We start from the raw sequence: 24,906 nt of genomic DNA, 5'->3' as shown, positions 1-24,906 counted from the left end.
GCCGAGACCCGGCCCCCTCTGCCGACCCGCCTTCCGCCCGGCACCTGACACCACCCCGCGCACGCCAGGTAGCCTGTCCTCCCCGACCCCGGCCGCTGCACCAAACCCCGGCGAAGGGGGCTGACGACGGCAGCGAGGCCAGGGAGTGGGGGGGAGCGCACCAACATGGCGAGGAGGGCCAAGCGCCGAACCTCCATCGGTGGAGAGAGGAGAGCGACAGCGGCTGCTGCTCCAGACGCGGAGCGAGCCCAGCCTGACTGACCCAGCCCGTAGAGCCAATCCTTTTCCCGAAGTTACAGGTCAACTACCGTTTGCATTCACAATCAAAAGACAAAGGAGGCTGGCCCGACTGACTGTTGATTTTTGCGACAGTGCTGCAGTGCTTGACGTGAAAGTTACAGTTTTAGTGTCCCTAGTGAACAAAAGATACTCAGTGTGCCTTTAAATACAAGAACTCAATTGGACATTTAGTAATTTATTTAAAGATGACCTTTAAACCAGAGTCCTATTTTTTCTCTGTAGCAGTTAACTGATTTAATAAATGCAACACACTATAGTTTGTTTATATACAGCACAAAAGTAAAAAAAACAAAACAATAAAAAAGTTTTATCTTAATTTTAATGCTAATGCTGTCTTTTCTTTTGGAAGGGGTCCAAATGGCTCTTTGACTGATAAAGCGTGATTAAGTTACAAATATTTTTATTAATTTATGTGACAAAAAATGTTGTTGTGAACTTGCACCTTATTTAAAATACACTGTAATAGTGAATAAGATTGTTGTACCCTTTTTTCGTCCTTGAACCATTAAGGCTGAGTTTTGTCTCCTTGTTCAATGGGTTATTGTGTTCCTTCACAGAAATTGACCAGGGCAGTTGTGGTGATCCAGGAATCCCTGCCTACGGCAAAAGAGAGGGGACGGGTTTTCGTCACGGGGACAAACTGTACTTTGAGTGTTTGCCTGCCTTTGAGCTGGTTGGAAAGAAGAACATCACCTGCCAGAAGAACAACCAGTGGTCTGCAAAGAAACCCAGCTGCGTTTGTGAGTTTCTGATTGAGCTGCGTTGGTGTAAATTGGCCAACACCACATGCGCACACACGCCTGAGCATGACTCATCTCACTTGGGGGCATTATTATAGTACTTTGTATGCGTTTGCAGATGAAGGTGTGGCAGGCTGCATCATTAATGAACAGCTTATCCTCTGTTTGTTTCGCAGAGGCTGAGAATTTTGGCTTATTTGAAAGATTACTTAGTAATTAATGCCATAAAAGACAAACAGAGTAACAAATGAAGAAATGGGGTGGAGGGATAGCTGACCATGATGCAGATAATACCCACTGGCGTATTATTGACAAGATCATTGCCAAGACAAAGGCTGCAATATCGAGATAAACTTCTTGGTACTTTGTCAGAGAATCCAATTTGATTACACAACAGTGGGAACATGGTGAAATGTGGCTTCATCTAATGTGAGAGGGATGACGGTTGTTGAATTTGGCTTTTTTTTAATTCAGTTACCAAACATCTTTTTGGCAATCTTAGTTTATTCCATTTAAGACTTTATTTTTACGTAGACAAAACACTCACTATTACTTGAAATACAAATATTGATGTCTTTTTGTGCCTCTTATCAACTTTGATTCTTTCAAATAACATTAAAAGAAGAAACAAATAACTCTTAAGCTGTTGGATAAATTTCCTTTGGGTCAACAGGGGCCAAATGAAGCCTTGTTTTAATTGACCTTTTTATACAGTTATTTTATTTACTGAAGTATTTTTACATTGAAGATATATGCTTCTTTGTATGTTGAAAGCTGGCAATATTTGGGTGACATAATTTGTTTGTGCACAATTGTGTTCAATTTTTTTTCTTAATTTTTTTCACATTAATTTTTTTTTAATAGAAGATTGCATTTAAAAATAAGATTTCATTTTTTTTTTTAATCTTAACTATTTAATTTATGATTTTTGCCCCGTTTTCAAACATTTATTCAATTGCTGCATGTACTGCGTTTTTCTTTTTACCTCTTTTTACTTGTTCCTGTCAGATAAAAGGTCAATGCCTAAAGCCAATGCTTATTTAGTTCTGTCTCCAGTGAATTGGTAAATGGTAAAATGGTTTACATACCTATTTCATATAGTGCTTTAATTACCACCAAAAAAAGTCCTAAGGCACTTCAAAATACCAGCCACATTCACCCCCCCATTAACATACCCAAGGCGTTAGTCTTCCATGAGACCAACCTAGGGTTCAGGGTCTTGCCCAAGGACACTTCAGCAAGCAGACAGGTATAGCCTTGGGATCGAATCCCCAAACTCTAGATCAGAAGACGACCCCAATATACCACCTCTTAGGCTTATTATTCAAAGAGTAGATGGAATTCTTTGCCTTTGTTCCTCGGAGACACAAAGACCCTTTTTTTGCTGTCAGAATGTGCATGCTTTTAATGGTGAGAATGCTTTTATTCATTTTTTTTTTTTATGTCATTACTTTAATCTATTCACTCTGTGTGAATCCTTTCAAATTTCCACTGATTCAATGAAATGAATCACATCATATTTTCTCATCAGAAAACGGCAAAGACAATTTGTTTTGTTTTCTTCTACCCAAGCAAGAATCAGTTTTTATGTGCGTTTCTTTTTGATATGTTTCCTCTTCTCTCACATTCTCTCTGTGTCTCTTTATGACTCCAATAGTTTCGTGTTTCTTCAACTTTACGACACCATCTGGGGTGCTGCTGTCTCCCAACTACCCTCAGGAGTATGGAAACAATATGCACTGTGTGTGGCTCATCATCACCAACCCGGACAGCCGAATCAATCTGGCCTTCAACGACCTCAGCATGGAGAAACAGTTCGACTTCCTCTCCATCAAAGATGGAGGAAAGGTTGTGTAGAATTATGAAAGTGCTTATTTGTACGGTTGCCGTACGGACAACCCCCTGGTGCTATTAGTACGTTTACCGAAGTACACGTACGTAGCGTCTTAGGGTTAGGATTAGGTTATAACCCAATATCGCAACAATTTTTGGGGTTAGGTTTAAGATAAGGTTCAGTCTTAGCCACGTGACCTACTCTGACCAATGACTGACCTATCACGTGACCTAAACTGGCTAAATAGGGGCGCTGCGTACGGATAGAATGTCGGAATATTGGTACGGCAACCGTACGGATAGCCACTGCCTAGAATTATCAGTGAGCTATTTTTTTGTTTTTATTTTACTATGTCTCTTAACCTGTCATTGGCCACGGTTACATGATGTTTTGTCATTCCGAATGAATTATTCTCAATGAAATTATTCAGAATGAAAGTGTTCTGCTTTGTGTTTACATGGAAATAATAATCCCGAATTGAGGTTTACATGAAAAACAGGTTTATTCAGCTTTAGATTTGGGGGTTGGCAAGGGTTCTGATTGGACAGGGGGCAAACATGACATATCCCGTTAAACCTTTTATTTTCGACTACAACATAGAAGACTACATAACTGTTTTCACTTTTACTGTGATTGTAGTTTTGAAGCAGCAGCTCAACAATAACACACTGTTTCACTTTGTTCAACTGAGAAGGAGATAAAAACTAATAGCCAGTAAATAAAGCGCAGTAAAGTCCATCCACTCTTTTCATTATATCCATGTCTTATGAGGCTCTTATTAAATAAATCTTGGATTATGTCGTCACCAGTGCTTTATCGCGACTGGCCGAGCATGCAAAGTTTAATTTGGAATCCCATTTTCATTCGGAATTAAATGTTTACAAGGTTAGTTAAAGAAAATGAATGAAAATTACCATTCCGAATTAAACTGAGATCCAAATTATGTGCCTGGTTTATTCTGATTTTAATTCTGAATGGAATAGTTCCTCAATTTTGTAGACATTTAATTCCGCTTTAAGTTAATTTTGGTCGTTTTGTGCGTGCTCGTTCTGTCGCAATGACGCGCTGCTGACGACATGGATGGACAGAAGCATAAACGTGTGGACATCCCCACCGACACACGTACATCAGCAAAGAAAATAGGCTTCATTGGGGGACATGAAGCCGTGCACCAGGACACGTAGCTTCAAAAATGTCATCCGAAAGTTCTCCTTCCACTCAAAATCCTGTATAGTAAAGGTATGGCAGCCATTGCATTAACCACTTGCTTTGATTAGCCAAAGTACCGTCGTCTACCTCCCTTCTCCTCCTTCTGCTGACGAAAGTGAAACCATATGTTATAGTTGAGCTGCTGCTTAAAAGCTACAATCAAAATAAAAGTGAAAACAGTTCTCCTGTGTGGTCTTCTATGTTGTAGCTGAAAATGAAAGGTTTGTTGTCTTTTTTACCCCAATAGACGTGATGCGTCACTTTCGCCCCCTGTCCCCTGTTTTCAGCGTCTCCTCTGGCCCCAACTCCTCCTCCTTCCCTGCAGATGGCAGCAGGAGGCAAGGCCATGAGGGCAGCGCCACCCTGTGGCTGACCTGCAAACTATTCATCCAAAAGACCCATCCCCCTGGTGCTAACGTGCTGTTGCATTGAATTGAATGTTTTGTTTTTTGTCGCAATGTTTGCTGAGGAGTTTTTTCATAATCCCAAACTCCGCCTCTGATCTACAAGTGCCTTGTTTGGTTTTGCCTTTTTTTTAACCTCTTCTTCTTACCCATTGTTCTATATTTCTGATCTGAGAAACAGAGTGCCGCCCTGCTGCTGGCTGCTCCACAGTTCTCCAGGTGCTGTCCCCCCATGTTATATGTGATTGTCTTTTCATGTTTCTTGGTCGGGATGTAACTGAAACTAAATTAATTTCCCTTCCAGGATTATTAAAGTATAATCAATCAAAAGCCCATCCCAACCCCCAGACATAAAGAGGAATTGAATAAAGGCGAATAAACCTGTTTTCCATGTAAACCTCAATTCGGAATTACTTTGTCCTTGTAAACATGAAGCAGAATACCGATTTCAGAATTATTTAATTCAGAATAATTAATTCAGAATCAAAAAATATCACATAACCGTGGCCAATTAGTGACAAATAGTTTATCCTCTTGTTGAACCTTTAATCACATCAGAAAATCTAAATCTTTTGCCATCAGGCGGAGTCTCCCATCCTTGGAACCTTCTCAGGTGACGTTCTACCTCCACCCATAACGACGAGTGCCCATGTCGCACGCTTGGAGTTTCTGACCGACCACACCTACACAGAGAGAGGCTTTAACATCACATTTACAAGTAAGAATTCAATATTAAGACTGTTGAAGGTTCATGTTTTAAGCCAGTTGTGCAACAACCAGAAAACTCCTCAGACAGTGGACTAGATTGATGACAAAGCTCCCGTCTTCTTTGTCGAGATAAAACCTTAACATCTAAATGAAGCCCCCAAACAAAGAGAGCATCCTTACTTGACAGATACATTGCTGCAGTGCTCATTATATTCTGTTCCTGGTATAGCTGCTGACTTCTGAGTAAAATCCACATGGGTTTTTAGTGCCTGATGTACTACACACTGGATGCGGGAAGCTCTAAACCCCTTTTCATGGATATACTGTACCACTAGGGCTTGGCAACAGGATTATTGCATTCTTTGCGTACACACTATTGTGCTGCAGGCCTGAATTTTACATTCTTTTACATCTATAAATAAGGAATTCAGTGCAGAAAATCTATTCCTGGCTATGCCACAATACTATCTCATAGTGAAATAAGGCATTGTTATGAGATTTTTCCTAATGATGGAGATAAATAAAAGAGATTGCATCACAATATTGAGATTCTAGATGCTTTATCACATAAACTGCAAGTTTATATGATAGTGTATTTTTTTTTCCATTAAATGCTGCTTAACATTGTTTTATTTCAACTTTCAAATATTAATATTCTTTATATATTAAATGGTATTAAATTCATGTTTGTCAACGTTTTAGGATTAGGTGTTAAATTGGCCAAGTTATACTGTGCCTTATGACCCATTACAGCAGACATAGGCAGGTGGTGGCCCGAGGGTCACATGCTGCTTTTGGTCTAAATACAGTATATGTATCCCCCATGTTAAATGCAAAATGACATTAAAATACCCAAAATAACAGCAAGAATACACTAAAATATACAAAAAAAAATTCATACATTACAGAAAAATCCAGTAAAAGACAAGAAAAGACACAACTACTACAAAAATATACAAAACGACAACAGAAATACACGAAATAACTCAAAAACATGCAAAATTATAGAAAATGACAACAAAAGTAAACAAAAAGACAAGAAAATTGCCACAAAAGACTGACTCAGCAAATCCACAGTACTACAAACACACATAATGACAACAAAAATACACACAAATGATTCCAAAAAAGAACATTTTTACAGGAAAAATACACAAAAGGACAACGGAAATGCACATAATAAACAAACACAATGAAATAAAAACACACAAAGGTACTCTAAAAACCTTTTGTTTTTTTCCTATATTAATGCTCGGATAGATTGTTAATTATTCTGAATGCTGACATTTTTGCTCTGATGAAAGTTGCCCACCTCTGCATTACAGGATAAACGGTTACAGACAAATGTGTAAATAAATGAATTAAACATCATCAAACTGAGATCAGGTATACCATAATTGTTAGGTATTTTGTACTGTGAGGAAAATAAAGCACATTTCATCTCTTTTCTTGACATGTCAGAATAAAGTAGACTAAATATTATCAAGAGCTTGTATTTAAATGCTTAATATTACAGTTTATCTTCTCCATAGTCTTGTTAAAAGGTTTTTTATTCCAAAGTGTTTAGTTTATTTTGTATTACCTTCCCTGGATACAAAGTTTAAATATATATAATCAAACTGCTTGCATAGGTTTGTTCTGTGGCCACTGTAAAGAAGAGTCAGAAGTCATCTGTATATAGTTACACAAATCACCCTTTAAACTTCAAATATTGTAATTTAATCACAGCCACTTGTACTTGCAGTGTAGATCGTCATGATCAGCTCTCAGATTTATAGTGTAACTGTGCTTTAGATCTACCCAAAGAGCTTTTTTAGCTTCTGCTTTGTCGCTTTGCAGACAAATCAACATAAACCAGTGGCCTTTTAAAAGCTGCAATGTGGAAAACACATGGTGGCTAATGCGCTAATTAGCAAGATGGATGAATAAATAAATACCCACCACAGCATGGTGGATGACTATTTGCAGATGCTAATTGAAGATGACTGCTAGTACCTGAAAACAGTGTCTTCAAACTCCAGGATAGTTCTTTTGTTTTTATTTTTTGTTCAGGGATCACCAGGCTGAACACGCGACTGCCATCATTCGTACTAATTAGGGACATGCCAACGTATATGGAGGCAATTTCTGGAGTGTTAACAAATGAGAGGTTTGTGACGGATGAGGTGTAGCTGGCACTCAGTTTGGGGGGCAATGGATACAAAAGCAAGGATTCATCAACGCCGGCTACACGTGTCACCAACCGGCTTGTGCTCACAAGAGTCAGAGGCAGGAGGAGAAAGACAGTGTCAATGTCAATGACAGGTGGTAGTTTGAGATCCAAAACATGTTGTGGTTGGATGAAATGTAATGATGTGGATTGGAATCATTATTTAATACGAAGTCAAGCAAATTTCTAATTGCTAGATGCTGTAATTGCTTTAGGGCTGTGAGGGAATGAATATACATGTGATGAAGTTGTTTTTCACTGGTGTTTGCTTCCTACAGTATCAATGTAATTGGGATTCAGGCTTTCAAAATCTAATATCAAAATTAATTGCATTCCTTTTTTTTTTTTTTGTATTTTAAAGCAGTGGTTGTCAAACTTTCCACGTACCCCTTTCTCTGACATACGTTACATTTTGCTCAGAATACTATGAAAAAATAACGATAGAGCATAATGATGTAATAAATGAGCGGTAACACACATTTTATAGAATGTTATTTTGTTAAAAAAAGTGGATTAAATTGATTTATTTCTATAGTTTTTATTATTTCCTGTCAGTTCCCACCTGGTGTGGGACAAAACATCTTTATTATGATTATCATTTTTCACTAAAAAATAAACATTATACAACACCATATGTTTTCATTTGTTGGTTTTCCACTTTCTCTCTCTTGAGTACCCCCAGTAGTGCCATTGCGTTCCCTTCGGAGTACACGTACCCCCCTGTTTTAGAGTATGGACATGTATAGAAACCAGTATCTTTACTGTACGCTGCCATCTCAGGCTCTCCACTCTAACGTCTTCTCCTCTCTGCCTCTCTCCATAAGCATTTCGCCACAACGAGTGCCCCGACCCTGGGGTCCCAGTCAATGGGAAACGCTTTGGTGAGAGCCTTCAGCTGGGCAGCTCCATCTCATTCCTGTGTGAAGAAGGATTTGTCAAAACCCACGGCTCACAAACCATCTCCTGCATCCTCAAGGATGGCAACGTGGTGTGGGACAACGCTGTCCCTCGTTGTGAGGGTAAGAAAATGGTTTGAAATCATAACTAACACTAACTACTAACTATAGTGTGGAGTTAAAGGGATCATCCACTGTTTTTACAAATGTGGCCTAGCTAAAACCTTTGAAATATCCTTTTTAGAAGATTAGCGAGTATCCTCATTAGCAACTGTTGAAGAACTCTCTCCAAAAAGGAGTTCTATCCTCAGGGTGTGTGTGTGTTTAACGGCATGTGATAACTTGCTAACTTTAACAATCAGGGCAATAGCTACGCACTGTTTAAGGGAGAGTAAACGTCCCTTATAAGAGCTCTTCTTCTCTGCTTCATTGTCTACTACAAAACCCTGCGGCCACTGATTATTATTAACTGTTTCTATCCTCTTTTTTCTAAACAAAAGTGGTTTACATCAACATTTTTAATTTTTCTCAAGTATTTAGAGCAACCAAAAGCAGGACAAATTGGCATTTTAACGGAAAAATCTACTAAATGATTTAAAAGGGAGGCTGAATGCATCACTCCAATAGTGACATCATCAATCACATGATTTGAAGATTCAGACTTTAAAAAGGTAAAGTAGTCCCATTTTTTAGGCTACATTTGTAAAAGCAAAGGAGAATCCCTTTAATGATGGAGAAAGCTACAAATTCCACAAGCCTTGACACTCATCACATCACATCTTTTTCTCTATTATTTATAAGTCTTGATAACAAATAGACAAACTTAACAGTTTTTTCTTTTTTTTTTTTTTTTAACCGAACAATTAGTTGTAGAAAAACAGACCTAATAATTTCAATATAATCTTTTCAAACTTGCAGTACGTTGAGAAAAGATCAATGTAATGCAACCCAATCAAAAAAACAAATCTCAATTAAAAAGTTATATTGTTCTTTAAATGTAATGAAATGATTCTGAGAAACGTTCTTATACTTGAACCTAAGAAAGACCTTTAAAATCTTAGAATGCTTTTGGGTTTTGGCTTTAAATTCCGATTCTATAAAAAATTCTATAGATATCTATAAAGCCAATAAAGTCTGCGTGCGTGCACCAAACGACAACAAAAACATGAAAATGACTCAAAGTACACAAAACTAAATAATTATACAAAAAATACAGTAAGATGAGAACAAAAATGCACAAAACTACATCAAAAAAGATACAAAAATTCACAAAATGAATCCAGAATCACACTACAATGGCAACAAAAAACAATAATTATACAAAAAATTCACAAAAAACACAACAGAAAGGTACAAAAATACACATAATTGACAACTTTACTTAATCCCCCACTATATGACTTCCGACGGGCACTGTACTAGTTGACTTAAATCCAACCAAGCATGCATTTCATTCAGTGAAACAAAAAGAAGACCAGGGGCCAAAAATGCTCAAAACTGTCATTTATGAATAAAATTTGGAAAGATTGGAAATGTTGAGCTGGAACCCAATTAAAATGTTTTATACATTTCTAAGAAATGAATAAGTAGCTTCTGTATTAAACAAATACTTGGTTAAGTTGGAGTTCCTCACACGTATGGTGCACCTATTTCAGATTAATCCCTGTGAGCCTGAGAGAACTCATAAAGCCTCCTTATACCGTATAAGGCCAGGAGTGGGTTTTGGACACTGGGGGCGAGTACTCCAAGTGTACACACAATGAGAATTTTGAGGAGCCTAATCAGGTTTACTCTCTGTAAGACACAAAAAAGGAAGACACGATTATTAAAACATGTCCACCCCTTTCAGTGCGCTAGAGCAGCTTTGTATTCCCCCGAGACCATCTATCATACCTCTCCGTTTGTAACGGAACGCGTTTTATGGATGTCCTTCAGTATGCTGAGTCGACTGATTAAATCATTCCACTTGAAAGCGAGCAAGGAGCCGGCTCTGTAATGAAGCCCTCCACTGTGCCTGTGTGTTCTGGTTAAGGATAGGCAGTTAAAAAGACGCATGGCAAAGTGAGCTGTAAGAGATCCGAGGGCGGAAGTGTTTTAACACAACCGATCAAAGACATGACGTCCTCAACTCTGGATGGAAAGGACAGCATGCTCTATTTGATTATACATTCTAATCATCTCTTTACTAAGGCATGATACACACGTGTGTTGATAGGTTTTTTTGTGCCGCACATGACTTCATGAGCAGTGACGGGTCGCGTTCCCGGGAGAAACGGTTCACCTTGAATTGAGCTGTCAGCAATCTACGTTAGATGGACCCCGGCAGTAAAAGAGATGGGATGAGCTTCAGCTGATACATGAGATCATTTATGGGCATTGTCATACATCAGCTGGGGAATGACATGCATAATTCAGTCTGTCTGTTCTTTCTTTCCTGCTCACTTCTTTCCAATTTTTCAGCACCATGTGGGGGTGATCTGAAGGCTCCCAGTGGGATCATTCTCTCTCCTGGTTGGCCCGAGCTCTACAAGGAGGCCCTTAACTGTGAATGGATCATCGAGGCCCCTCCAGGCTATCCCATTAAGATTATCTTTGACAAGTGAGTCACCCAAATAATAACTGGGCCTTTTTTTTTTAAATATATATATATATATATATATATATATATATATATATATATATATATATATATATATATATATATATATTAACACAATTGTTACACCTTTATTGGAATTTTCCTCAAATTTTACTACCACTTTTCTGTTTTTTTTTTTTTTTTTTCTATTCTTGAAGGTAGCAACAGAAGTAGTAATTTTATAAAAATGAAGTCGTAATATTTTGAGATTAACCCTCCTATTATTCTTGGTGTCAATTTGATCCCATTTATCGTTCAAAAAAATAATATATATTGATATATATTTATATATTTTTTTTTTTCTAAATTCTCCACATTCTCCATAACATTCTCAAAGTATTACGACTTGATTATCAAATTATGATGACTTTAGTCTTGAATTATTATGACTTTAGTCTTGAATTATTATGACTTTAATCTCATAAAATTACAACTTAATTATCAAAATAATATGACTTTAGTCTTAAAATGTTATAACTTTGTTCTCAAAAGATTATGATTTTATTAAGATACGACTTTATTCTCATAAATGTACAACCTAATTATTGAAATGTTATGACTTTAGTCTTGAAATATTGACTTCATTCTCATAAAATTATGATTTTATTAAGATACGACTTCATTCTGATAAAATTACAACTTTATTCAGCAAATATTACGACTATATAATATTACAATGTTTTATTTAATTTTAACATGGCCCTAATACGCCGTCATAATTAGTCACTTTTTTTTTTTTAAGAAAAAACAAAAATATTTTGGTGTTTTTTTTTTAAGCACTGCCTTCTAGTCTCTTAAATGATCACCCAAAAATGCACCCAGACATTAGATATATGTACTGTAAGTACCGTATTTTTCTCCATGTGTGGATATTTCAGCAAGCTGGCACAGATTAGTTCAGTGAAATAGTCTGTCGGAAGTAAAATCATGTAGTATGGATGATCAAACTGGCACAGCCACTGTACAAAAAACGAAGTTCAGGGGTAGCGGGAAAAGTAGGACAGATGTGATGTGTGTGGGAGCGAGTGAATACATCTGTATATTTGTTTTTGCTTAAATAAAAAGTTAATACCGGTAAGAAATGAAAGTTTCTGGACCAGGGAGCGGCAGAGCGGTCTAGGTTCGTATGCATTTATGGCTGGAGGAGGGTAAATAAAAGATACAATAAGTAATATAGTAGAAAATAATAAACAACATAAGGTGGCCAATTAATATTAGGTTTGTTCAATAATGTAAATTTCTTAGAAAGTGGTCAACACAGCTGTGCAATGAAAATATGGCACATGTTAAAAAAAAAAGCTAATTTTCCTCAAATTCTGGGTTTTTTCTTCTGCCTGCCACTTTTAAAAATCACAAATAAGAAGGTCGTTGCTATTTTTCTTATGTGACATTATTATATGTTCACACACTGTTGTTGTCTTTAGCTGGACAATGTATTTATGTTTGATAATATACTAGGATGACTGGTGCTAAAAACACTGTAACACACAGGCAGATGTTAAAAGGATATTTAACACACAAGACGTAAGCTGCACATGTATTACAGTTATTAACAGGGAAGCTGCTGTACTGTAGGTCCCCCTTTTTTTTGCGTGTTTTATGTCTCCACGCTTCAATAAGCCCATCTCAAACCCTTTGCGACGTTATGCAGCACCACAGAAGGCTTGGTAATGAGCCACTGACTTTTAATCAAATATTTTAGAGCAGGGAAAATAGCTAAAGCATGCAAAGCAGGGGGGCCCTGCAGGGCCAGAGTTGCCCATTACCTACTTCAGCTCGTAGCATTGCCTCTTAGTAAGCACGTCAAGAGGTTAGAGGAGATTGCATAAGAGAACGCACAATTCTATTTATAAATGATATTTCGTTTGGAAAATATTCATTTCCAAAAACAATTGTTCGATTTTGTTTCTTCAGGTTTCGCACAGAGGTCAACTACGACATCCTCGAGGTGCGAGATGGACGTTTTCCTTCTTCTCCACTTATTGGAAGCTACCAAGGCACCCAGGTTCCCCAGTTCCTCATCAGCACCTCCAACTTTCTCTACATGCTTTTCTCTACGGACAAGAGCCATTCAGACATCGGCTTCCGCATACGTTATGAAAGTAAGGGCTGCGGGGAACAACTTTATTTTTGTGGTAGAAAGTATAGGGTTGCAAAGGGTAAACAAAATCCTGATAAATTTCAATGGGAACTTAAGCTAGGGAATTTTGGGAATATTCAAAAAAATGAACTTTTCATGGAAATTATGTGGAATTTACAGGAAATTGTAATTAATTTTGAATAAATAATGTTGATATTTTAGATAATGCTATATTTAATATCCCTGTTAAAGGCCTACATTTAATTTTGTATATAACCCCATTTTTTGTTTTTTGTTTTTTTGTGTTAACTCCCATGAAACCTTTCCAAAATTGCAACCCTGGTTGATATAGAGTAGAGTAGAGTATCTTTATTGATCTCGCCGTGGGGAAATTTACTGTCATGAAAGCTCAGCTCAGATAAAGTGCAATAAAAAAGACAACAGAAGGCAACACTCAGAAAAACCTAAAAGACCCCCGAAAAAAAATAGTGCAATGAAGATAAAACAAACAATACAATAACAGAGGCAGAAATATGAATAGAAAAAAAAAATAATATAAAATGTAATAAATATAAAATATAGTAAAATGTTATGTTTTGTCATTGTAATATTTTGCATGGATACTATTATTTATGATGGATATGATGTAGTTATTTAAATGCACTGCCAATTTTCAGTTACTGCCAACAAATATTTCCTATGAAAAGTTTATATATTTGATTATTCCCAAAGTTCCTCAGCTTAAGTTCTCATTTAGAGGAAATGTTGTGCCTTTTTGCATTCCTAGTAGGATGTCGTACATCTCCGTGAATTGAAACGTACAAAAAACGAAGTTCAGGGGTAGCGGGAAAAGTATTCCACTCACAGCACGCAGGACAGATGTGACGTGCGTGGGAGCGAGTTTATACATCTGTATATTTGTTTTTGCTTAAATATAAAGGTGTACTTTTGTGGAAAACTCTTGTTATCTATTGACCAGACTCTGCTTGATGACTACTGTTATTTTGGTGGCATTTTTTGTTTTAAGAGTGGTTCAATCCTGTGTTTTCCATCTCCTTTTCCTCCTGAAGCTCTGCAGCTGCAGTCCGATCACTGTGTGGATCCAGGCATACCCGTCAATGGGCAGCGCCACGGCAACGACTTCTACGTGGGAGCTTTGGTGACGTTCAGCTGTGAGGCCGGCTACACGCTCAGTGATGCTGAGGCTCTCGAATGCGAGCCCAATTTCCAGTGGAGTCGCCCCCTGCCGAGCTGCGATGGTACAATCCATATTATTGACCTAGAAATGAAATGCGTCGCCTGCCAGGTTTCTCCTTTCAAATAAACGGGATTGAATCTGAAGTCACTGTTGCTTGTTTTCACAGATAAAACATGAGAAACAGTTTTGAGCTCTTTACTTCATGTTGCATCAGATTTGAAAGAGCAAAAAAAAAAAAATGCCAGTCTTGTTACAAAAAGCCATATACAGCAAACTGTCGACATTTGTTTCAGTGACTTTTGTCTGAGATTTAAGTTTCTGTTTTGGTTCATCAGAAGAGTTTTAGGAGAATGGTTTGCCTTTAAAGCATTTATTAATGCTCTTAAAGTAAAGGACAGTATTGATCTCAGCCCATTGTGTAATTGCACTGGTACTTAATAAATGTCATTTATATGCTACCTTGAAGGGCATTTCTTATACAGTGCTTTTGCTACAGTGTACATTTGCTTTCTATCTCTACATTTTTAATGTTTCTCTGAACGCTATTGCTAAATTTTGCCTCCTCTCTTTCTGGTGACGTCTCTCCTTCATTTACTGGTTCCATTCCTCACGTCTCCAGCATTATGTGGAGGCTACATCCACGGCAACTTTGGCACAATCTTGTCTCCTGGCTTCCCTGACTTTTATCCACACAACTTGAACTGCACGTGGATAATCGAGACCTCCCATGGCAAAGGTTAGCGATGATACATGATTTTATTCCCCTGACTTATACTAACCAGGGTTCTCACCAGGATTTTTTCACAGCATAAAGGGATCGCATGGCACGGGAGCGAGCTCCACTGACGCGGAAAATTTTTGAATTTACCACTTTCTGCAAGGCCAAATTTAGTAAAGTATAGCTAAAGTTGCGTTTTTTTTTCTGTTTGTTTTTTTAATCTTTGTTACTGTTTTACTCTAAAGCCAAAAGTTATTTGTTGAATTGGTGAAGGTTGTGATGAATGTAGTTAGTCAGTCATGCTTGGTATAGATCTTCCACTAATAAGAACTCACTGGCACTGTATAGACAAGAAATCACATTTTATTCAAAAGACTGATTTCAAGACGCACTTTTCATATTTAAATGAGGTATTATGTTAGACCTGCAGTAATATTGGGACTGGTATGGACATGCCACACAGATATTGGACGATGATTATGGGTTACAAAGTGGAGGATGCGCACAGTGTCCGGGCCGAGAGAGCACGGCCCGAACACGTCCGACCCAAATTAAGCCAATGTCTCTTTAAGCCTGAACATATTTCAAGTCGACGGTATTAAAGGGATCCTTCACTGTTTTTACAAATGTGGCCTAAAACCTTTGAAATGTCCTTATTAGAGGATATGTGCCTAACAAAACACATTATTTTACACCATATTCATTTTATTAATTGTAAAAACAATGGAGGATCCCTTTGATATCCATGCACGAGCAACGGATCATTCTACACTTAACTTTATTTTTAGAAACTTGACCTGTCCTGGTGTAAAAGGCCCACTGAGCCACAATGAAAAGAATCAAACAGAAACATGTTTGATGAAACTAAAACCACTGGCGTTCACGAGCCCTGAAAGACTGCAGTACAATACAGTCATGCACCAGGTCCACTTTTTGTGGTTTTAAAAGCCCATTGTTTCTCCCTTTTCATTCAGGTGTCCAGTTTACCTTCCACACCTTTCACCTTGAGAGCCCTCATGACCACTTGCTGGTGACGGAGAATGGCAGCTTCTCTCAGCCTCTGTGGAGATTGACAGGCTCCACGCTGCCTCCGCCTCTAAGCGCAGGCTTGTTTGGAAATTACACAGCACAGATCCGCTTCCTGTCAGACTTTTCAGTGTCCTACGAGGGATTTAATATCACATTCTCCGGTAAGAGAATACTTGGCATTTTTTTTGTGTATAGAGGACACTCTGAGTCTTTTGACAGATGGGGTTAATTGTAAAATGTGCATACATGATGATGAACAGCATTTTTTTTTTTTTACTTTTTTCTTCAATATTTATTTTGTTGTTTAAAATCAGTAGTAAATATGTTTGCACTTTTTCTACAAAGTTAAAGATCACCAACTTTCGCCGATAGATATGTCTCCTTCAAAAAAAAGCACAATGAAATTATTTCAAATTAAACATGTTTTACATACACACATACACATACAGTACCTTATTTAATGTGAATTAAGCAACAGAAATAAACTATTTCTATTGTTACTCATTTGCAAAAGCCTATAATAGAAATGGGCAACTTTAATCACAGTGAAGGCAACAAACATGTGATTGCCTGTTCCATGGACCACATTATCAATATTCATGTCAGCATTTAGAATATTGACCAAACTGAGCATTAATTGAGGAAAGAACAAATGTTTTGTTGTTTGTTGTCTTTTTGTGTGGTTTTGTCATGTTTTTGTTGAGTGTTTTGATTTAAATGTATGTATTTTTACTGTATTTTACTGTGGAATTTTGTCTTTTTGGGACTTTGTATTGTCAATGTGTGTGTTTTTCCACTCATTATTTGTGTTTTTGTTATGATTTTGTCCTTGTCATTTTGTGTATTTTCTATGTAATTTTCTTAAATTGTATTGTCAATTTGTGCCTGTCAATTTGGAGTCGTTTTTGGTATTTTTTTAATTTGTTTTTTTGGTTGTCTTGTGTATTCATCTGTCAATTTGTGTAATTTTATTACCATTTTGTGTGTCTTTGGAATCGTTTTGTATTTGTCTTGTTACTTTGTTTTTGTAGTCATTCTGTTTTTTTTTTTTTTTGTTTGTTTGTTTGTTTTAAAGCTGTCCTTTTTTGTCATTTTATGTGTTTTATACGGTGGCTGAGAAGTACAAATGAACACATTTACAAATTACTGCAACACTTTTGAAAAAGGTCAAAACGAATTAACAAATATGGAAAGAATTTGCTTTTGTAAATCTATCTCAACATTTGTAAAAAAAAGTGTTTTGCTATTTGCATTGTTTTATGTATATTTGTCTTCAAAATTGTAAATTTGTAAAAGTGTTGCAATAATTTGTAGATGTGTTTTGCACTTCTCAGCCACCGTAGTTTTATGAGTCACTGTGTATTTATTTTAGTATTTGTATCATCATTTTCTGTACTTTTATTGGGTTTCATATTCTTTCCAACTTCTTGAACTACAATTTTTGGGGGCTTTGTTTTGTGGGATTCACAACATTTCCCACACATGTATGTGTGTCACACTCTAGCCAAACAGATAAAAACATACTCTTCGTGGTCTTTCTTTGATTATTTACAGATTTTCTTTGCTTTTTTCCAGAGTACGATTTAGAGCCATGCGAGGATCCAGGAATTCCACCGTACAGCACCAGAAAAGGGCTGCAGTACGGCGTGGGGGACGGCCTCATCTTCTCCTGTTTCCCAGGGTACCGCCTGGAGGGTCCAGCCAGAGTGGTGTGCTTAGGGGGCAGAAGGCGAGTGTGGAGCACCCCTCTGCCAAGGTGTGTTGGTAGGTGATCACATGCTTTTTTTGGCTTTCGTCAACACCCCCCACCCCCCCCTTTCCTCATCTTCCAGTTCATCATCCTCCTCTCTCACCGTCATAGCAGTGCACCAGCCTCTCCGCAAACACCCACCCTCATGTCAAAGAACGCACAAAACTGTCGGTCATATTAGGAAATGAGACACTTTCTTTTCAATTCTCCTCATAATTATCTCTTTTCGCGCCCACATTTTTGTCTCTTCATTGGATTGCTTCCCAGAAACGTCTTTAATGACTCACAGAGATGGTTTCCAAATTAGATATCCAAGCAGTGGTAAAAGTGGATGACATTGAAACACAAAAACTATGCAATTTGGTTGAAATTTTGTCTCGAAAACGTGAAAGGTGAAACTGCAGAGTGAAGGTCAGTGCATTGACACTATGTTGAATAATAAGCTTAGCAGCTGCAGTTTAAACATTTAAAAAAGGGTTGAATATGAGTAAAGAGCACATTAAAGTAAAAAAAAAAAGTTATTTTCTCTACATTTTAATGTCAGAATTGGCAAAAAAAAAAAAAAAAAAAAAAAAAAATATATATATATATATTGTAAAGACTTTTCAGTTGCATCACTTTCAGAACATTGTCCATGTTCAATTACAATTCAATTACGATTTAATTGACCGACAGTTTTTCTCAAATACAATGAATCACATTCACTGAGCCTGAAATAAATAAACCTATAAAACTTAACGTTTTCTTGTGTTAGCTTTCAGTTAGCATCTCTTACGATAATGGATTGTTTTCATCTTTGTCTTAAATCAAAACAAAAAAATACACCAAAGAATTATTAAATTATGGGTATTAACAAAACTGCGGGGGGCACAAAAGCCAGAGGGAAGATTCTCAAGCTTCACTTCTTGCCCTCCATCAGAATTTAGCGCTCTCGCTTTGCCGCGATGCAGCAATGTGAGTGACGTCACATGACTCAACAGAGCAGGCCATAGACATATACACATTGTATTGGCTGAACATAACAGCTCTAGGGTACGTTCAATAGCACAAATGTAAAACAATTACACCACAGTATATTATATCTATGGAGCAGACTCCCGTCCGCTGTCAGTGAATGGACACAGTCAGTTGCGATAGCCAATCAGATACCTTTGATTAATAAACAGCTCCCCCTGTAGTGGGAAGAGTGGGAGGGGGCACAGTAGGTTAGCTGGGGGGGCACTGCCCGCAAATGCCCCCCCATGATGCCGACACTGCATTAGTCCATGGATAAATTTAAAAGGAACATTTGGTGTAGAGATTATTTTAAACCCCTAAAGAAGTTGTGAATCATTAAAAATGTTCCTATATTTTAGGATTTGTCTGTTTATATAAATGTTCCTCTGGTGTTGCTTTATAAACATGCTATAAATAGCTTTATGGGACAAAGTTTGTAGTTTCTTTTTTTTAAATTATCTCTCTTGCTTCCAGGCAAATTTGGGTGGTTGAGAAATGACACATTTTAAAATTTTCATATATGTGTTAAAATCAGTCCCATTTTAGTATTATATTCTTTTTTTGGTGTTGTGGACAATTGTGAGCTTTTTTCTTAATGGAAAACTTTGCCCCCACTTTTCTTTTTCTTTCTTTTTCTTCTTCTTTAGCTCCAATATGACTCAGAAAAGCAATTTTCTATCCTGCTGAAATGACTGTTAATCTATTCACACTGCAGTGTGATTATGATAATGTGCCACTCAGCATCTGGGTGTAGTCAGTGATCATATTCCTGTCCTCCTCTCCTCTTCCATCTCTCAGTGCATGAACCAATACAACCGTGAGTTTCCAGCATGTAGCGATTGACATGTCTTCTCTCTCTCTCCAACCCAAACCCACCACCTTCTCTGTCTCTCCTCTTCTCCCTCTGCTCTCGCTCGCTCTCTCTTCTTCTCTAGCTGAATGTGGCTCCTCCGTGACTGGCATGCAAGGGGTGCTGCTCTCACCCAACTACCCCGGTTACTATGGCAACAGCCATGAATGCATCTACTCCATTCAGACGCAGCCTGGGAAAGGCATTCAGCTCCGGGCTCGGGACTTTAGACTGGAGGAGGACGACCTGGTCAAAGTGAGATTGCGGTCTAAGTTCTATCACAGTGGTTTCCAGTTGTTGTTTTGTCCTGTGTACCCCCTTTGCATTTTTGTCAAATCATGTGTACCCCCTCTTCGTATCATAAGTACCCACATGCTTTTTCATTTGTAGAACAGCGGGTTCTAAATTCAAAATAAAGAGTGGATTTTAAAGTGGAATTTATTTTTCAAAAATACCATGTGATTACTTCAATAGAAAGTGAATATGGTAACCTTTATAACAGTAGCTAATTTTTGTCTCCTGTTGTCAGAAGTGTGATAAAATGGCCTCTACAGCATAAAATAATCTTGTTGGTATTTTTGTTTTAGAAATTAAAATTGAATTTGTGTTTTTTAATCCCTTCTTGACCCTGATGAAGAAATTTGCCTTGACTTTCAATTTTAGTTTTTAAATTCGAAAATGAAAATCAAATAACCGCTCATTTTTTTTGTTTTTCGATTTCCTTTTCTGAACGGAAAATTTAATTAACATAACATGTACTGGACTTCCATGGCTTCAGGTTAAATGTCTGAAGGGATACGGGACTGTAAAAAGTTCGGGAACGACTGCACTAACGCATCTGATTCCCTTTATTCTTGCTCCCTCACAGGTCTTTGATGGTAGCAGTAATAAGGCTCGTCTACTGGGAGTATTTACCGGCAACGAGCTGCTAGACACAACGCTGAACTCCACATCCAGCTCCATGTGGCTGGAGTTCATCAGCAATGCAGAAAACACCAGCAAAGGATTTGAGCTGCATTTCACCAGTGAGTAACGAATCCCCTGTTTGGCTAAGGTTTACATTTATTTTTTCATGTTTTCTACTCTCTACTCTCTACTCTTCCACATTCTCTTTAATTTGACTTTGTTGTCCAGGTTTTGAGCTGGTGAAATGCGAAGATCCAGGTTTGCCACAGTTTGGCTACAAGCGGGAGGACAAAGGTCATTTTGCAGGCAGCACCGTGTCATACAGCTGTGACCCCGGTTACACGCTGAAAGGCCCTGAGGTGCTCACCTGTCTGAGGGGGGAACGCAGGGCATGGGACAGTGCACTTCCACGTTGTGTTGGTAAGTTTGCACATTTTCAACAACCCTCAACCTGTGACCTAGATTCATTAACACTAAAATTAAACAGAAAATTATTTAAAGCATTTTCTTAATGCAAGGCACATTTTTTTTTTCTTTTTTCCCCATTTTTACTAAACGTGGTTCAGATTCTTGCCCCTCCTCGAAAAAAAACAAATAAATGAAAAATGAAATAATCTAGTCCATGAGCCAGACCAGATATTGGTACCACGTGGGGTAGCAAAATTTCACTGTGTTTTCCTGAAGGGCATACACCCATAGGCTATAGAAAACGTTGAAGCCAACCTTGGGACAGTAGCATAATTAATCGACTCTTATATATGGAAAACTGGGTCAGATTCAAGATCACAAGTTATGGGGTGGGGGATTTTCAAAGTGTGATATCTCTTGAATGAATGTACCGATCCCAACAAATTACCACTCAAAATGTTTGGAATTGTATGTTCTACAAATAAATGTCAACATGTGACAAATATGCTCATTTAGTGGGTCACCAGAGGTCAAAAGGTCAGAAAAATGCAGCTTTGCTTAAAACCTGAGCACCATATCCACCTTACCAATGGGAATTGATCCGTCATGCTGGGCTCAAATACTAGCTACCAAGTGGCCAAGTCCATTTTATGCCTGAAAGTGGTGAATGTATTTGTGTCAGCATTGGTGCACTCATGTGGTACCAATCCATGAAAAAATGTGATCTGGCTGACGGACTAACCCTATTTCGAGCATAATCTCAACTAATATGCTCTTTTTTCAGGTCTTTGCTTTTACATCAGGTTTTTAAAGGGGACACATTATGAAAAATTCTTTTTTGCAGTTGTTGGATAACATATGAGTGTCCACCAGAACACAAAACGTGAAATAAAACCATCCAGTCGTTTGTTTGTGGTCTGTGTAAGTCTTACAACACAGAGAAAATTGCTCCGTTTCAAATTTTCAGAGTTTGTGATGTCACAAACTCTAGTCTTGCCAGATCAGATGGACAGTTTCCAGCCCAATCACATTTTAGAACCTGTGCAACAGGAACCATGAATCTGGCAACACTGTGTTTGTGACCCAATGCGATGCTGCACTTGGACAAACAGCTGAACTATTAGCTTGAATGGACTATTCCTGTAATATCTAGAGGAGATAAAAAGAAAAAAAAACAATGTAGCAGCTCCGGTAAGTGTTTGAAGCAGCTGCAACAGCTGTTGAAGCTGTTGCTTCTGCTGCGCGGCGCATACACGTCACAAAACAGTGTTTTCCTGACTCACAACCGCTATAGTTGCTTAAATAGCCATGTCTTTTACTGTGATGTGCAGTTTTTTTGGCTGAAAAGAATAACAAGTGTGTGGCAAAAGAAAATCGCTAGTGATCATCTGTTGTGTGGATTCTTTGTCTGTAGACACGCCCACTCTAACAGCTTAGTTTTAGAATTGGTCAGTAAGTCACTTTTTAGAGTACTAAAACTCCAGAAAACAGGCGAGTTTGGGAAAATAAACCTCAAATACTATGTTTTTGGGGTTCTTATAACAAATGGAGATGGGTGAAAAATAGCATTATACAGTATGTCCCTTTTAACTTTTGCTTGTGTAGGATAGCACAACATATTTATTCAGATAATGGTAACATGACTGCTATATTGAGTAGAACCTTTATGATAGCTGGTGGTGCAGAGGTCATGTGAACTGTCACCCTATAGCCAACTAGTTGTATGTTCCTTACAACTATTACATTAGAGTTTACAGTATATACACACCTCTGTATGGTCATGTCAATACAGCCAGAGCAAATTTTGAATCTTTTTCCTGTCAACATTGTCATGGTGTCTCAAAGTAAAAAGCCAAAAACAAAAACTTTCAAAAACAGGTATACTCAATGACATCAGCCAAGGTGATTAGAAAAATATTGCTCTGCTCCTTTCTCAGGCTAGGATGACAGGTAATGTAATGTCTGGATACAAACAACATTCAGCAAGCTGTATATCCCCCAATGTGTTTGTTCTCCCCATGCTGTTTTTACTGTGATTATAGCTTCACAGCCAGAAGTATATGAAGAACTATTTCTATTTGAAATGGTATGGAAAATAGTGGCAGTAGTTCAGGTTCAGGCATTCATGGATAAATTAGGTTGTGGGATTGAATTTGGGGCCTTATCAAGGGTTTTAATATATGTTTATTAAATATTGCCAAATATGTAGGAGTTGCTTTCCACTGCGGTGCAAACTGTGTAAAGTGTTGTGCAGGTGTCTTTGCTGGTTTCAGACCAAAAAATAAAGTTTTCTTGGTCTGGGTTTTGGGAGCATACACTTTTTAAAACATTGGCTCCATCAGCTGCAGTTTTATATTGATGCAAAACCAAAAGCTTAAACATAAAATCAATATGATGAAAAATGTGGGACAATGTTTTGAGTACTTGTTTTAAACTTGTCAGTCACAGAAAGGAACTTGCGGTAACGTCAGGGGAGCCAAACAACAGCTACTTGTGGACATAGCCTATGACCTAATGCTGCACGTGAATGCTGGAAAGTTTGGAACCGTACAAGATCAACAGCACAGTTCTGTATATATAAATAACTACATTGGAATGTAGAGGACCACCCTAGAGGGCCACTTAAATCAAAGCACAGCATATTCCAGGGAGACAAACTGTCACCGCTGCTGTTCGGCACAGGCCTCAACCTCCTGAGTCATATTATGAAGAAGACTGGCTATGGATACCAATTCCAAAATGGAGTAACAGTCAGTCACATGATCTACATGGAGACATCAAGCTGTATGCTAAGACTGAGCAGACATCAACTCACTAAGCCATACCAGGGAGTTAACCTTCTAGAGGGGATTATTGGAGATACCATGGATAGCAACAAGTACCTAGGTGGTTGTCTTCTAAGCCAGAGGTTGGGGTTTCAATCCCAGTCTATACCGGTCTGTGTCGATGTGACCTTTGGCAAGACACTGAACTCTAAATGGCTCCCAGCGGTTGACCAGCGCCTTGCATGGCAGCTCAGTCCCATTGGTGTATGAATGGGTGAATGAGCTGATATTGTAAAGTGCTTTGAGACTACTTTAGTGTGGGGTCCATTTCCATCAAGTCCATTTACCATTTACCATTCCACTGGCTAATGAAAATCACAAGGAAGCCACAAGGACATCAACCACAACCAAATACCTACAGTGAGTAAGGCAAATCCTGAGTAATCAGGACTTGAAGCCACCAAGGTGTACGCGCTGCAGCTAATCAGATACCCACCTGGGATCATAAGATGGGCAAAGTAGGAGATTAAAGCCACAAATATCAAGGCAAAAATAACTCATCACCATGCATGGATAGTTCCACCTCAAGAACAGCACCCTAAGGGTATACTATACACTTGCCGGAAAGTGCAAAGCCGAGGACTATTGAGCATCATATAAAACCTTTAAACTTCAGGAATACATCAACCTGAGATGTTCCAGCACATAGTGGCAGGGTGCCAGATGCAGGCAGGATGCATCTACACGGAGAGGTACAGCCAAGTTGATGGGATAGTGTACAGGAAAATCTGCATCCAGTATGGAAGCTCCCAAAATCCCATTGGGACACACTACCAAAGGTGGTTGAGAACAATTGGGTTAAGATGCTGTGGGACTTCAGCTTCCTGACTGACGAGCAGCTCCTATCTAACCAACGGGACTTAGTAGTGGTTACAAACACCAGCAGAGGGCAGTGGTCACAGATGTGGAGATACCATCTGACCACAACGCCAGGAAGAAGGAACACGAAAAAAAAGGCAAAGTACCAAGAGCTGGATCAGATGTGACATGGTCCCCGTGGTAGCAGTAGCACACAACAGATTCCAGGAACAACATTTGAAGCCTCAGTCCAGAAGTGCGCAGTGGTAGAAACAGCTAAGATACACCACAGATTCCTCAAACTCTTAGACCTCTAGTTGAGGATCTAGTCTAGTGTATATATTAGGCTGTCCCAATCACCATTTATGGCTCCTGGTTCAATTTTGAGTAACTGCTGATCTTTTTTCCAT

General features: G+C 38.2%; 1 protein-coding gene across 1 annotated transcript in view; it reads left to right on the top strand.

Annotated features, from left to right (window-relative positions):
- csmd2 (CUB and Sushi multiple domains 2) overlaps nucleotides 1-24,906 on the top strand; it is a 340,353-nt gene that overhangs the window by 196,159 nt on the left and 119,288 nt on the right. The window contains exons 13-25 of the mRNA XM_028460920.1: nucleotides 858-1,040; nucleotides 2,698-2,888; nucleotides 5,070-5,205; nucleotides 8,229-8,423; nucleotides 10,761-10,899; nucleotides 12,853-13,040; nucleotides 14,089-14,277; nucleotides 14,836-14,952; nucleotides 15,909-16,124; nucleotides 17,539-17,727; nucleotides 19,645-19,814; nucleotides 20,428-20,584; nucleotides 20,694-20,885. Of these exons, the coding sequence (XP_028316721.1) occupies nucleotides 858-1,040; nucleotides 2,698-2,888; nucleotides 5,070-5,205; nucleotides 8,229-8,423; nucleotides 10,761-10,899; nucleotides 12,853-13,040; nucleotides 14,089-14,277; nucleotides 14,836-14,952; nucleotides 15,909-16,124; nucleotides 17,539-17,727; nucleotides 19,645-19,814; nucleotides 20,428-20,584; nucleotides 20,694-20,885 (2,262 nt within the window). The remainder of the gene's footprint in view (nucleotides 1-857; nucleotides 1,041-2,697; nucleotides 2,889-5,069; nucleotides 5,206-8,228; nucleotides 8,424-10,760; nucleotides 10,900-12,852; nucleotides 13,041-14,088; nucleotides 14,278-14,835; nucleotides 14,953-15,908; nucleotides 16,125-17,538; nucleotides 17,728-19,644; nucleotides 19,815-20,427; nucleotides 20,585-20,693; nucleotides 20,886-24,906) is intronic.

Source organism: Gouania willdenowi, chromosome 11 (genome assembly GCF_900634775.1).
Source record: "Gouania willdenowi chromosome 11, fGouWil2.1, whole genome shotgun sequence".
NCBI classification, from domain to species: Eukaryota; Metazoa; Chordata; class Actinopteri; order Blenniiformes; family Gobiesocidae; genus Gouania; species Gouania willdenowi.
This window is presented reverse-complemented; position numbering and strand designations above follow the sequence as displayed.